Source organism: Pipistrellus kuhlii, unplaced genomic scaffold (genome assembly GCF_014108245.1).
Source record: "Pipistrellus kuhlii isolate mPipKuh1 unplaced genomic scaffold, mPipKuh1.p scaffold_m20_p_2, whole genome shotgun sequence".
Classification (NCBI taxonomy): Eukaryota; Metazoa; Chordata; class Mammalia; order Chiroptera; family Vespertilionidae; genus Pipistrellus; species Pipistrellus kuhlii.
The window spans coordinates 176,413,594-176,425,715 of record NW_023425515.1 but is presented as its reverse complement, the minus strand read 5'-3'; the positions used below and the strand labels follow the sequence as shown (position 1 = coordinate 176,425,715).

Sequence of the window (12,122 nt, the reverse complement as noted above, 5' to 3'; positions counted from 1 at the left end):
CTTGGCTTTCTACATCCCAAGAGGCCTTGCTCTAGATGTGGCTCTCCCACTGCCTCATGGTCTCCCCTTATTCATTTTCACAATCAACCCAAGTAGCCAGGATGTGCAAAGGGCTCCATGGAAAAAAAACAAAACCTCCATCCCAGTCTGGAAACTCTAACAAAGATAGATTCCAGACATTATTTTTTGCTTAGAGATCCTCAATCCAAATTTGAAAAATGTGTTTAAAGGTTAAGAAGCACTACCCCAGTGACTGCTAGATATTAATTTGAAGAGCTTGCTTAGCCTTCCAATACCCAGGGAAATAATGCGGTGCTCAGAGAGCACACTTAGAAAACTCACAATCTCTTCCTCTTAGGTCAAGTTCAATCTACTATAATGATATATGGCACCGCGCAAATATCTTTTCTCATGTAAGTGTGAATAAATAGCAACTTTGCAAGAAATTTTTTAAAAATGTTTTATTGATTTTTTACAGAGAGGAAGAGAGAGGGATAGAGTTAGAAACATCGATGAGAGAGAATCATCGATCAGCTGCCTCTTGCACACCCCCCACTGGAGACATGCCCGCAGCCAAGGTACATGCCCTTGACCGGAATCGAACCCGGGACCTTTTAGTCCGCAGGCTGACGCTCTATCCACTGAGCCAAACCGGTTTCGGCAACTTTGCAAACTCTTGTATCACAGGAAAGAATACCTCAATTAACAGAATAGTGTTGCAAATAAAACCAAAGCAGTTCTACTTTTTAGAAGTTATCTACTTTGAGAAGTCCAGATAATTTTATTTTACATTTTAAATATACTTTTATTGATTTCAGAGAGGAAGAGGTAGATAGAAGAATCAATGATGAGAATCACTGGTTTGCTGCCTTCTGCACACCCCCTACTGGGGACTTAGCAGGCAGCCCGGGCATGTGCTCTCATTGGTATTGAACTCTGACCTCCTGGTTCATAGGCTGAAGCTCAACCACTGAGCCACCTTGGCCAAACAAAAGTTCAGACAACTTTAAAGTTGTTTTCCTGGCCTCCTGTCTTCTCAGAAATGAAGAGCTTAAATAATTTTCAAAAGCAACAACAAAAATTTTTTAAATTCTCCCATTCTTCTCCAACTATATAAATATACTGGCTTTAATATAAAATTACATGATAGAAGGGCCCATTTTTAAGGGCATTAAATTTTTCTTGTGGAAAAACAAGAAAATGTCAGTATATCAGTGTTTAAAAAAAAGTGAGATAAAAAATCAGTGCTTTCTAGGGAAGCCTCCCAATTGTTCAATTATAATTATTTCTTATAAGATATCCAACTGGAATACAGATGGCTGTCCTATAGCAATTTAAAATACAACCTCTTAATATAAAGAAAATATATGTCTTAACCAATTTGAAGGGAAAGCAAAATCTCGATTGTAAAATTATCATTTTTTATCCCAAAGTGGATTCGATAAGAGTGTGAGGCTTGAGTCTCTCAGGCTGATGTTACATCAGTGATCCCTTTTGGAACCAGGCTGGAGGGCTGGCATGCCACTGGAAGGGTGAGGCTCCTCCTGCCACTGAAGGAATTAATAAATAAGGAACCATACTTGCCACCTGAAGAATTCTATAACATTTGAATATCTAATTAGTACAGAACAAGACTATGCCTTGATTTTCCATTTGTGGGAAAATCATACTTTAAGTCAAAAATTTCTGTTCTGCAAACCCAAACCATTGTCAGAGACTGTAGAATTTATATTATGGTATCTTCTCAAAAGGAAGAGAGAAAAACAGTTCTTCATAGAAGTTTTTTTCTTTGTCTTAGATGTCAATGATCACAAACACTTCTGGCTTCTCTTCAGTATAGACCTGCATGGCTGAATATGTTATTGCCTTGACTTCAGTTCCCTAAAGTTGGGGTTAGAGAGAAAAAAAATAAGAAACAAAGGACAAATCAGAATCATTAATTCTAACAACAGTTGGCAGAAAGTAATAATTTTATTATGGAAAAGTAAAAACAGTAATTATCAGGTTGGTTTAACATTATACATTGATCCAATAAAAAGAACAAATACACAGCAGACAGAGCACTGAACTGGGGTTAAGAGATGGAACCCGAATCCTGGCTTTGTTTCCACCTGGATATGGAAGCTGTCTGACCTCTCTGGGCATCAGCTTTTTTTATTTATCAAATTGGTTGAATCAAACAACAAGTCTTCCTACTGTTGGCTCAGAGCTCCTCAGAACTCCTCCTTGCAACCTAACATGGAACTTAGTGTATTCTCTTCTCAGACGCCAATACTCACTCTACCTGGTAGGGTCCTTCTCTCTCCACATGTTTCTGATACATGACAACACCTGCCCCAGTTTAGAGCCACAGGATTTGATATTCTCTTAGTTCCTTCTACAATAATTCTTTAAAAAAGAAAAAGTATTTTTGAACATTTTTTTATTTATTGATTTTTGAGAGAGAGAAATGTCAATGGTTATTTCACTCATTTATGCATTCATTGGTTGATTGTTATATGTGCCCTGATCATATCAGTACGATGTTCTAATCAACTGAGCTACCGGGCCAGGGCCCTCTACAATAACTCTGTGCATCATCAATATATCAGAGAATAGGGAACTGGCATTTGCTAGCTCTATGGCACCAAAGAAATTTGAAGATTCCAATAGATTTGAGTGGCACCCGGACCTCTGCTTTCCCCACCCACTCTGCCATAATCCCCTCAGGAAACAACCACCTCAATCAAATTCAACTTTCTGCCTGTGGCAGCATCCACCATGCTGAATGGTATCTATCACCTTTAAAGTCTGTCCACAATTCTCAAAAGGTTACTCGGCACTGACCAGTAATCCTACTTTCTCACTCTGAAGGAACTGAAATTTCACATTCTTCACCTCTAGCTTCCCTCCTTTATTCTCATTCTCTCTCAATTATGCTTTCTAGAGAAAACAAGAGCAATCAATAAGAACTGACTCATCTTCCACACATCAAAACTACCACCCCACTGTGTCTGTACTGCCACCAGCCTTCCCTCCTGTTACAATGGCCAGTCCCTGCTCCTATTAGGAGGCCAACTTCACTTCAACACTATCCATACTCCCCCACTCCCGCCCTTACCAAGTTAAGGTCTTTGCTCTGAAATCATTCTCTCCCTCTCTAGCATGATAATAAGTAAGTAAGTAAGTAAGTAAGTAAGTAAATAGAAGAGGTGAAGAGTGGTTCTTCCAATGTTCTCGCCCACAAAGCTTCAAAACAACAATGAGATACCATCTCACACCTGTCAGAATGGCCAACATCAACAAATCAATAGGGGAGGGAGGGTATGTATGGGAGGGGGGGAATGTTAAAATATGTACACAAATAATAATTTAAAAAATGGTTAAAAAAAATATCAAACGACAAGTGTTGGCGAGGTTGCGGAGAAAAAGGAACCCTCGTGCACTGCTGGTGGGAATGCAGACTGGTACAACCACTGTGGAGAACAGTGTGGAGTTTCCTCAAAAAACTGAAAATGGAACTCCCATTTGACCCAGTAATCCCACTCCTAGGAATATATCCCAAGAAACTAGAAACACTGATCAGAAAGGATATATGCCCCCCTATGTTCATAACAGCACAATCTACAATAGCTAGGATTTGGAAACAGCCTAGGTGCCCGTCAACAGATGATTGGATTAAAAAACTATGATATATCTACACAATGGAATACTATGCTGCCATAAAAAAGAAGGAATTCTCACCATTTGCAGCAACCTGGATGGAATTGGAGAACATCATACTGAGTGAAATAAGCCAGTCAATAAAAGAGAAACACCACATGACCTCACTCATTTATGGATAATAAAGAACATTATAAACTGATGAACCAAAAGATAGATATAGAGACAGTAAAGCAACAAGCAGATTGTCGAATTACAGCGGGGAGGAGAGGGAGATCTGGGGGAGATAAAGAGATCAACCGAAGGACTTGTATACATGCATATAAGTACAACCAATGGACACAAAACACTGGGGAGGGTGGATATGTATGGGGGGGGGGCAATGGTAAAATACGTACAGATAATAATTTAATAAAAAAATAAAATAAAATAAAATCTGGCCCTTTACAGGAAAATTTTGCCTGCCCTATTCCAATAGACTAATACAGAGTGAAGCCACTCAGATTGGCAAATACAGAATCTAGAGAAGCAGAGGTAGAAAGTCCTTTAGAGAACATCTAGTCCAAAGCCACCTTCTTCTTCTTCTTCTTTTTAAAATATATTTTACTGATTTTTAACAGAGAGGAAGGGAGAGGGATAGTCAGAAACATTGACCAGCTGCCTCCTACACACCCCACACTGGGGATGTGCCCGCAACCAAGGCACATGCCCCTGACCGGAATCAAACCTGGGACCTTTCAGCCTGCAGACCATTGCTCTACCACCGAGCCAATCCGGTTTCAGCCAAAACCTTTACAGAGGAAGAAATCAAAGCTTGAAAAGGCAAAGGAACTTACTTTTTTTGGTTTATTTGTTAATCCTCACCCAAAGATATTTTTTCTATTGATTTTAGAGGGTGTGGAAGAGGGAAAGGATAGGAAAGAGAGAAAAACATCGATGTGAGAAAGACACATCGATTGGTTGCCTCCTGAAGTGCCTCAACCAGCGCTGGGGGTCAAACCTGCAACCCAGGTATGTGCCCTCAACTGGGAATGGAACCTATGATCCTTCAGTGCACAGGCAGATGCTCTAACCACTGAGCTCACTGGCCGAGTGGGACCTAAAAGTTTTAAGTAACTAATAATCAGTAGCAAACCTGCCCCGAGAACCCAAGTGCTGACTCTCTTTCTCTCTCTTTTTTTTTTTTGGTTAATACTCATCTGAAGATATTCTTTCCTTTTTTTTTTAAAATAATATATTTTATTGATATTTTACAGAGAGGAAGGGAGAGAGATAAGAGCTAGAAACGTCAATGAGAGAGAAACATTGACCAGCTGCCTCTTATACACCCCCCACCGGGGATGTGCCCGCAACCAATGTACATGCCCCTGACCAGATCGAACCCGGGACCCTTCAGTCCTCAGACCAATGCTCTACCACTGAGCCAAACCAGTTCCGGCTGAAGATATTTTTTCCATTGATTTTTAGAGAGTGGGAGTGAGGGAGGGAAGGAAGAGAAGGAGGAAAAGGAGGAAGGAAGAAACATTGGCATGAGAGATATAGCAATTGGTTGCCTCCTGCACAGCCCGACATGTGCCCTTGACCAGGAACTGAACTCGAGACCTTTGGTATGGGCCAACACTCTAACCACTAAGCTTCACTGGCCAGGGCAGTCACATGTGTCAAACACAAGGCCCGCGGGCCAAATCTGTCCCGCCAGGCCTTGCAATGTGGCCCGCACCGCGCTGTCATCACTGCACTCCGCTGCATTTCTATCACAATGACAGTTTATGACTGTTCAGTAAACCATTCGGCCCGCAATTTAGGCTGGATTTTAGATTTTGGCCCCTTCTCTGATTGAGTTCGACACCCCTACGCTAACTCTAAATCCATCAAATCAGATGTGTGAAACCAGTGGTTTAACATAACATGTCCAGATAGGTCAAAGACAGCTGAGAAAAACATCACTTTACACCAATTTATCAGAATTCATTGAAGTTTACTATCACATACGCCAAATTTTATGGCTAGAAAGTATAAAATGTTTTAGTGGCTAGGTTAGAAACATACCTGAGGATGCTTGGACAATGAGAATTCTTCTCCCCACCTTGAAAAGGAAAATTAAAACATGATTAAAGTTATCCAAATTTAATATTTGTTCTCTTTACATATTTTAAAACAATCCTTACAAATATAGTTAAGATACCAGAAAGCCAAGAGATGTAAGGAGTATAGATTTGTTTGATTACTAGCAGATACAGCTACTGAGGGACTATGTGCAATAGCCATTTCAAGAAAGTTTATGACTAAACTAAAAAAAGGCGCCCTCGTATAGTGTACATAGGTGTCTCTCAACAAACACTCTGTAGTTAATCCAAAATTGTCACTATACTCAAGGCTAAAAACTAATTAAATATCACCTCCCCTTTGGGAAGGCAAAATAAAGATAACAGATTCTATAAAACAATCTGAATTTGGTTTGCATTTTATAATTTTTAAAAAATACCCATGGTCTGTAGCTAGAAGGCCCTACAAAGGAATTTCCTCTCCTAGAACTTGGCCAGAAGCATTCTCTCTCCCTTCCACACTAATGCTGAAGGTCAAAGTAACAGAAGCAGCAGCAGCAGTAGAAAGAGTAAGTTTTAAAACTCTGTTCAACCAATTATTAGCTAAGTACCGTGGATAAGTCTATTTCCTCACCCTAAAAAAGAGGTGTTAAGTCCACGTGGTGTGGCTCAGTGGTTGAGTGTCGATCCATAAACTAAAAGGTCACTGATTCAGCCGAAACCGGTTTAGCTCAGTGGATAGAGCGTCGGGCTGCAGACTGAGAGGTCCCAGGTTTGATTCCGGTCAAGGGTATGTACCTTGGTTGCGGGCACATCCCCGGTGGGGGGTGTGCAGGAGGCAGCTGGTTGATGTCTCTCTCTCATCGATGTTTCTAGCTCTCTATCTCTCTCCCTTCCTCTCTGTGAAAAATCAATAAAATATATTTTAAAAATAAAAATAAATAAATAAAAGGTCATTGGTTCAATTCGCAGTCAGGGCACAGGCCTGGGTTGCAGGTTAGATCCCCATGAAGGGATGTGCAGGAGGCAGCTGATTAATGTTTCGCTCTCATCCTACTGGGTTGCAACTGGCCCCCTGACTCTTCTGTCTTCCTGTCTGGTAAGTTCAGTGAAGAATATAACTTAACATCTTTCATGACTTGCTAGTGAAATTTTCAAACTTACCCAATTGACCGTAATTTGAAATTTACTTGATCAAGACTAAGTACTTTCACTTCCTAAAGAGAAGAAAAAAATTTATTTTAATGTTTTACAATGACCATTTGAGACCATATGCCAAACACACTTCTAGGTTATCACCTCTTCTAGATAAAACAGCATATAACATACTTCTATGATGCAAAGAAATTAAAACGTTAACTATTATAGAATTAATTATAAACTAAATATATTTCATGGAGATAATGTTTTATTCACACACTAGAGGATCGATGCACGAAAATTCCCAGCTGGTGTGACTCAGTGGTTGAAGAGGTCACTGGTTCGATTCCTAGTCAGGGAATATGCCTGGATTGCGGGTGTGATCCCCATTAGGAGGTTTGTAAGAGGCAGTCAATTGATGTTTTTTTTACCTCTCTCTCCCTTTCTCTCTCTCTAAAAAAAATCAATAAAAACACTTATAAATAAATAAATAAACACATACATACAAATGGCATATACACAGCAAACTCAGGTTAACCAAGAAGAGCCTATGGCCATTATAATCATTATCATCTCTGCAAATCAGTACCATTACATATCGTATGGCATGGTTTACATCACAAGTTCTACTTTAAATCACGTGTTCTATTTTAAAATATGAACTAAGAATCCACTTGCTCAGTAAAAATGAAAAGTCCTTGCTTACCCGGGGTATGAAGAATTCATCAGCACTGAACTTATAAAGCCACTCATCCAAGAAATGAAACAGAAGAGACTGCAAATCATCCCCTACACAGAATCAAAGAGAAACATAATAATACACTGCTTAATAATTCTCACCTCCAATCATTTGTTCAAATTTAAAAGTGCAGTGAATTTCTTAGGCAGACTGAGAAAGGAAGAACAGGCTCATAATCAATTTATTGTCCTCAGTGTGAAAATATTCCGAAATCATGCAGAATTCCGCACACTTGTATAAAATTTCTTTCTTGTAAATAAACTGGTTACCTTGTGTTTCTACTTCTATTGCTTGAAGGGGCTCCACTGTGTCGATATCTGTCATGTAACCAAACATGGCCATGGCGCACTGCTCGAAAGCTTCCTCCAGTGTATCTCCCCACGCATGTAACCTACAGAAATACATTCATGCTCTGAGTAACAGAATCCACTGCAAGAGAGAAAACCTGACAGCAACATCAAAGGAATATCAATATGAAAAATACAAAACCAAAGGCTTCAAATCAAACTAATAGCACTGAAACTGGGTGCTAGTAAACCACCATTTTCACTTTCAAAAGTAACCAAAACAAGAGAAAAATTAAAACTGGGAACAAGATTAAAACATCAGCCTTCTTGCCCTGGCCAGTTGCACAATGGTTAGTGTCAAGCATCAGCCTGCAGACTGAAAGGTCACGGTCAACAGCATGTCCCTTGGTGGCAGATTCTCCAGCCCCAGTAGGGGCACTTACTGCAGGCAACCAATCAACGTGTCTCCCTCATGTTGATGTCCTCTCCCTCCCTCCCACTCTCTCTAGAAATCAACAGAAAAAAATATCCTTTGGTGAGGATTAAAAACAAAACATCAGCTTTCTTGTTTAAGCACATGGTTCCAAAAGCATTAACTCCAGCTATACTCACTGGACATCGGCTGTATGGTCCAAATCTGAGAAAGAGAATGAAAAACACTTGTAAGTAACTAAACTTGAACTGCTAATCACAAGAAAAGAAACTCTAATTCATTATTAAGAACATCAACCTTGAAGAGAGAGAAAATGTGGACAGATCACACCTTTTGCTATCCATTTACATAAAAGTTAATTGCTTTAATAAAGGTTATTTTTAAAATTTCTTCTAAGCATTACCAGTCGTTATTCTTTTTTAATATATTTTATTGATTTTTTACAGAGAGGAAGGGAGAGAGATAGAGTCAGAAACGTCGATGAGAGAGAAACATCGACCAGCCGCCTCCTGCACACCCTCCACCGGGGATGTGCCCGCAACCAACGTACATGCCCTTGACTGGAATCGAACCCGGAACCTTTCAGTCCGCAGACCGACGCTCTACCACTGAGCCAAACCGGTTTCGGCCCAGTCGTTATTCTGTTAATATGAATTAAATAAACAGCTAAAGAACTAATAGCAAGCTCCCACAGGATCTGTTATCTCAACATTTCAGTCTATTCTTCATTCATATTATGACTTCTATCAGTTCTTTCCACTTAGGATCACATAATATTTGGGGTAGAAGAAGTCTTGGAGATCATTTAATATATAATTCCTTCACTTACAACAAAAACCCTGAAATCTAGAGATTGTGTGACTTTTTCAGGACTACACTGTTGATGAGGGGCAGAGTTGCGACTAGAATTGAGATTTTCTGACTTCCAATTTAGTGCTGTGTAAACCATAGCACCATCTTCCATTGGCACTCAAGGTTCAAACTCATCTCTAATTCACTCAGATACATTACTGAGGACTTGATATGCTTCAGGAACCAAGGAGCTCATGGCCAGCAAAGATGACAGGTTAAAAGAAAATGACTACTATTAACTCTAGAGAAATGAAGCATGTATTCACAAAACGACATGAGAACATCCATAGCAATTTTATTCCCCCAAATTAAAAACCCAATGTCTGTCAAGAGAACAAATAAAATAAACTGAGGAATACAAAGCAGTACTACTCAGCAATAAAAAAGTGTGGCCCTTACAGGTTTGGCTCAGTGGATAGTGTTGGCCCTAGGACTGAAGGATCCTGGGTTCAATTCCAGTCAGAATTGGGCCGAAACCTGCAGTCGGACATCCCCCAAGGGGTCCTGGATTGAAGAGGGTGCAGGCTGGGCTGAGGGAGACACCCACTCTCCCCCCTGCACAAATTTCATGCGCTGGGCCTCTAGTATGACAGAGTTGATTAACAATGAAGGATTACGTGACAAAAAATAAAAAAAACAAGTGTATTCTATTTAACGTTAACTGCATATTTTATGAAAAATAAAACTATTTTCAAAATACTTAATGAGAAAAGTACCACTATTTAGCATTTTTGCAAATATTTTAATGACTGACTTTCAATGTGTTGATTTAGATCACATGTGTCAAACACAAGGCCTGCGGGCCAAATCTGTCCCGCCAGGCCTTGCAATGTGGCCCGCACCGCGCTGTCATCACTGCACTCCGCTGCGTTTCCATCACAATGACAGTTTATGACTGTTCAGTAAACCATTCGGCCAGCGATTTAGGCTGAATTTTAGATTTTGGCCCCTTCTCTGATTGAGTTCGACACCCCTAATTTAGATGAAGAACACAAAACCCAACCTCACAGATATGCAGAAATAAAGGGAGGAAGATTTTAATAGCTTTTCAAAAAACTCTATGTCGTCTCCTTAATGTTACATCAAAACTAGAAAAGGCCCAGCCTGTATGACTCAGTGGCTGAGTCTCCACCCATGAATCAGGAGGTCACAGTTCAATTCTGGGTCAGGGCACTGGCTGGGTTGTGGGACACCCTGTAGGGGGCGTGCAGGAGGAAGCCCACTGATGATTCTCATCTTGATGTTTCTCTCTCTCCCTTCCTCCCTCTGAAGTCAATAAAAATATTTTAAAATAAACGAAACTCCAAACGTGGTAGTTTTTTAAAGGCTGGTTAACAATGTCAAATCTGAGGCTGTAACAATGAACTCTTACTCTGCCTCGTGCTTGAATAAAGTCTGTAGCTACTGGGAAACTGTCAACGATCATGATGGCAGATACAAGTTTTCCAAATTTTAATTTCACTTGCATGCTTGACTTTTACCATTGCCAACAAACATTGTGTAATTTTCCTTGATGGAATGAATCACTTTATTTTCAAGAAAACATCTGCCCAAATACTCATGTCTGAGTAGCAATGGTATTGATGGGGAAAATAAGACAATGGGGGGGGGGGCCTAGCAATCTGAATCTGTGCCTAATGTACATTCACGATAGCCTATAATTAAGTCACTGGCCCTTTCTCCACAATCTGGTCTGGCAAGACCTGCTTTCCTACTTACTCCCAATTTACAAAGGGGCCACAAACAAAGAATGTAGTAACAGCTTAGCTACAGGGGAGGTCACTGACAATCTAACTTCCCCATGCTGACTGACGCGGAGGGGCTGTGGGAGCCCACCACAAAGCCTGGTAGTTAGGAAACAGAAAACAAAGAAACCAAAGGGTATCAAGGGAAAGCTTCCTCCAGAGTGGCTTACTCAGGATTTGCAGAACTGACCCTCTGAGTTATGTACTATCACATGGGAAACATCTGAAAATAAATGGGTTTATCCTGGACGTCTAACTACTCCTGGGTATTTCCCGGTGACCTGGTAAATTCTGTAACAGTATGTCGTTCAGCCACTCTTTTGAGAAAAAAATGTTCTGTGAAGAAAAGTTCTCGGAGTCCTCTAACCTAGCCACACTCCATCCCTGTGTTGGGATATACAAGGGGCGAGAGATCCACGCGCACGCCTTAAAATACGATTATCCTTAGAACACACTAGCATTCTCACAAGGTACCTGTGATTAGCATACGTAGAAAACGTTCAGGAGACTGTAAAAGGGGGAGCCCAGGATTCCCGGCTCAGACCCCCCGAACAAGTGCAAACAACACGGGGCGAAACGGGATCGCGCCTGAAGAAAAGGGGCGAGCGGAGGGAAGGAGCGGGCCACGTACTCACACTCGTACTTCCGACTGACTGGAGGGTACTTGGCCTTGGTCGCCTTCTGCTTCTCATTCAAATTGTAGTCCCGGATGTCTTCCTCTTCCTGCGCCATGACTGCAGCCTCGGACAGCCCACTTCCGCCTTCCATCGGGAGGACTTGAGCCCTGATTTATAACTTCCGCCTTAGGCCCCGCCCCTTGGCGTGCACCCTTAAAGGGCCAGGACTTCTCAGGGACTTTATCCTAAGACTTCCGACTTAGGCCTCCTCCTTTGAAGCACATCTTTAAAAAGTCAAGGCCCCTTTTTCTGGGCTTGCGCCATCAACAGTTCTAAGGACTAAGGAAACAACTAAAATGGAGCATCTGCGGAGTAAGGGACACTTGAATTAGACACTTGTAGGCCTCAGGAATAGAAGCCTTTTATTGCACCTCGGATGATAACTACCAGACTGGAAAGAACCAGCGGTTTCTCATCTGAGTACTTTGAACGGGCCGTTAGCTTTAACAGCCTTTAAGAAAATGGCTGCCCCCGGGAGACTGCCGACTAGACCGCTCACGTGACCCTGATGGGAGGGGGGGTGGCGCGCTCCTACCAGTCCTGCGCGCGCAATCGGAGGAAG

The 12,122-nt window shown here is 41.2% G+C and overlaps 1 protein-coding gene across 4 annotated transcripts; it reads right to left on the bottom strand.

The window, feature by feature from the left end:
• Window positions 1-1,580: 1,580 nt before the first annotated feature.
• ZBTB8OS (zinc finger and BTB domain containing 8 opposite strand) lies at window positions 1,581-12,053 on the bottom strand. Of its 4 annotated transcripts, XM_036446435.2 has the most exons (7): window positions 11,519-12,034; window positions 8,466-8,490; window positions 7,836-7,957; window positions 7,534-7,616; window positions 6,852-6,904; window positions 5,692-5,728; window positions 1,581-1,881 (listed from the first exon to the last, which is right to left on the bottom strand). In XM_036446435.2, the coding sequence occupies exons 1-7, from the start codon at window positions 11,649-11,651 to the stop codon at window positions 1,795-1,797; spliced, it is 540 nt and encodes a 179-aa protein (XP_036302328.1). In that variant the 5' UTR covers window positions 11,652-12,034; the 3' UTR covers window positions 1,581-1,794. The 4 variants fall into 4 exon arrangements, with proteins under 4 accessions (XP_036302328.1, XP_036302330.1, XP_036302329.1 ...); XM_036446437.2 differs by lacking the exon at window positions 6,852-6,904 and having other exon boundaries at window positions 11,519-12,044; XM_036446436.2 differs by lacking the exons at window positions 5,692-5,728; window positions 6,852-6,904 and having other exon boundaries at window positions 11,519-12,045.
• Between the last annotated feature and the right edge of the window lie 69 nt (window positions 12,054-12,122).